The sequence below is a fragment of the Panthera uncia genome (assembly GCF_023721935.1).
Source record: "Panthera uncia isolate 11264 chromosome B2 unlocalized genomic scaffold, Puncia_PCG_1.0 HiC_scaffold_25, whole genome shotgun sequence".
In the NCBI taxonomy this organism is placed as follows: Eukaryota; Metazoa; Chordata; class Mammalia; order Carnivora; family Felidae; genus Panthera; species Panthera uncia.
In genome coordinates, this window is record NW_026057581.1 from 991426 (window position 1) to 994748 (window position 3323).

Genomic DNA, 3323 nt, shown 5'->3' on the forward strand with positions numbered 1-3323 from the left:
ACTCAAACTATGTTCCACTCCTAAATTATATCATTAAATTCATGGATTTATTGTTTACCCAGAAAACACGGAAACATAAGTGTCATGGCATATTACCCTTTTCAATGATTTGCAATTCAGTGTGATAGGGTTTACATTTTATTTTTATTTTTTTAAATATTTAATTTTTATTTCTGAAGGAGAGAGAGAGGGCACGCGCATGGGTGGGGGGAGAGGCAGAGGGAGACACAATCTGAAGCAGGCTCCAAGCTCTCAGCTGTCAGCATAGAGCCTGATACAGGGCTTGAACTCACAAGCTGTGAGATCATGACCTGAGCAGAAGTCAGACACTTGGCCAAGTGAGCCACCCAGGTGCTCCTACCATATTATTTTTAGAACCACTCTGGTTATGAGTACACACAGAGAGTCTTTGAACACAGACACAGAGTGTTAAAAAAAGTGTTCTGAACGGGAGAGAGCACACAAACAACTGAAATGGGAATACTCATGCAAATTTCAGAGATTTTTATTTCTACCTAAACCTGATGCTATTTTTTTATTACCATGGTATTATCTCCTAGACCTTCATAAGGAGTCATGAACACAAACAACAGAAGTGCCACAGCAGACTTCATCTTGCTGGGGTTTTCTAATCAGCCCCAGGTAGAACACATCATCTCTGGGGTTGTCTTCATCTTCTATATTGTGACTCTGGTAGGAAACACAACCATCATCCTTGTATCTAACCTAGACAGCCAGCTCCATACTCCCATGTATTTCTTCCTATCCAATTTGTCTTTTCTGGATCTCTGTTATGCAACTAGCATTATCCCACAGATGCTGGTAAATCTATGGGGTCCAACAAAGTCTATTACCTATGGAGGGTGTGTGCTCCAATTCTTCTTTGCCCTTGACTTTGGAGCCACAGAATGTCTTCTCCTAGCTGTGATGGCCTATGACCGCTACGCTGCTGTCTGTCAACCTCTTTACTACACAATAGTAATGCACCCTCAGCTTTGCCAGAAGATGGTGCTCACTGCCTGGTTAGGTGGTCTTGGCAGTGCCTTAATTCTTTGCTCCCTGACTTTGAAGTTGCCAAGATGTGGGCACCGGAAGGTGAATAATTTTATCTGTGAGATGCCAGCATTGCTCAAGTTGGCTTGTGTCTACTCAAAAGTAATTGAGGTCATCGTCTATGCTCTTGGAGTGATATTTCTTCTAGTACCTCTATCTCTAATTCTCATCTCATACGCAATTATCACTCAAGCTGTCATGAGGATCAAGTCAACAGCAAGGTGGCGTAAGGTCCTTAATACATGTGGTTCCCACCTCACAGTAGTAACTCTGTTTTATGGAACAATCATTTATATGTACATGAAGCCACAGAATAGCACATCTGAAGATGAGGGGAAGTTCCTTACACTCTTTTACACAATAGTCACACCCACCCTTAACCCTCTCATCTACACATTAAGAAACAAAGATGTGAAAAATGCAGTAAAAAGAATACTGTATGTGAGAAAATGTTCAGCAAAGTCATGAGTTAGATGGAAGAGAGGTAAGGAAATAACACTGACCTTTACCAAAAGAAGATGAATGATTCACTTTCACAAACAGCATTCATTGGATTTTTACCTTGTACCAAGAATTGTGCTATATACTGATTTATGAACAATTAAATAAGTACAGAAATTATAAGGAGATAGAGATGCAAACACATAAGGAAACTTGAATTCATACACTTAAAAGCCTTCAAGACTAATCAGGAACTACAGACATGTAAACCTAGAATTGTGAAAAGTGGTTAAGTACAGAAATATATGTACAAGGTATTAAGAAAATACTTCACATGGAAATTTATTTTAATGTAGGGTTACATTGGACATTGATTTTTTTCTTCCAGACTTAACGCTTTTATGTAAAAAATGACACTAACTTTCATCCACCTGTTGTCATTGGGGCTTTTGTGGTGCAGATCAACTGCTCACTGATACCTATCCACCTTCTCCCTCAAGTTTTAACTGGGGCCAGGGCCACCATCCTGCATATCACATTTCCAAGACTGGCTTCCACCAACATAATGCCAGGAAAGCAATGTGTGCAATTCCTGGGTTATCTTCTCAAATATGAAGCCGTTTACCCTCAGCCTTCTCCATCTTGTTCCTGCTGTCTAGGATATGAATGTGGAGAGTTTCTAACTTTGACAATATCCCTAAGAGGGAATGGAACAATAAGATGGAAACACAACCACCCAGAAGAAGAGCAATGCCTCCAGACTCTTACAGCAGAAAAATCTTCATTCTTATTTAATATTAATCAAGCCAATCTATTTTGGTGTCTGTTTTTTAGAATAGCTTAGCTTTTCCTATCCATGGCCTAATAAGGACTTTGGGCTCTTTCCTGTAAAATCATGTGGTCCTTGGACCGACACCAAAAGAATTACTTGGTAAGTTATCAAACTGAACAACACTGGACCCACCTCAGACCTATTCAACCAACAATACAGGATGGACCCAGAAATTGATGTTTTTAGTCAACACTACTGTTGATCAGGCTAAAGTTTGAGAACTACTGTTACAGAGAATAGAGAGACACTGAGTCTCTAAACAGAAAATGTACATGGTTTTATATATTTTAATTAATTTCCTTCCTATAGACATGGGAAAATAGATGGGTAATGGTTTCTCGAGGCTCTTAGATAAGAGTAATTAAGGAAATGGGAAGTTTCATGAAATTAAATCAATATTAAAAGTTATTCTTGGGGCACCTGGGTGGCTCAGTCAGTTCAGCTTCCGACTTTGGCTCAGGTCATGCTCTCACAGCTTGTGAGTTCAAGCCCCGCGTCAGGCTCTGTGCTGACGGCTCAGAGCCTGGAGCCTGCTTAAATTCTGTGTCTCCCTCTCTCTCTGCCCCTACCCTGCTTGCGCTGTCGCTAACAAATGAATAAATGTTAAAAAAAATTTAAGTTATTCTTTATTTAATACGATATTCTTGCCCTTTTGTTTTATAATTGTTCTCCTTGTATTCAATTATGGTGACAGTTGATGGTAATTTTGGCAAAGGGGTTTGATGCTCTTATTTGACAAAAAAAAATTTAGCAATGTCATGTTTTTTCCATATTATTTTTCACTTTGTTTTACTGGGAAATGCATTCAAATTCTGAGTATCTCTATTAGGAGAAAAAACACTCTTCTTCTCTACAAGTTGATCATTTCAGAGATTGGAAATGCCCTGCGTGTGAGAGTCCTCACATTTATGGGGCTCGTGCTCTGTGATTTCAAGGCCGAATGAGGCACAATCTACCAGAGTATTGGAGTGTGAATATGGAGTTGTAACTGTTAATG

General features: G+C 39.4%; 1 protein-coding gene across 1 annotated transcript; it reads left to right on the top strand.

Annotated features, from left to right (window-relative positions):
• The first annotated feature begins 576 nt into the window (after nt 1-576).
• Nucleotides 577-1521, top strand: LOC125939333 (olfactory receptor 2W1-like). Its single transcript, XM_049654761.1, has one exon. The coding sequence runs from the start codon at nt 577-579 to the stop codon at nt 1519-1521; it is 945 nt and encodes a 314-aa protein (XP_049510718.1).
• Nucleotides 1522-3323: the final 1802 nt, after the last annotated feature.

Excerpts from the sequence above, each read along its gene's own strand:
- LOC125939333 (XM_049654761.1), top strand. The coding sequence starts at position 577 with ATGAACACAAACAACAGAAGTGCCACAGCAGACTTCATCTTGCTGGGG.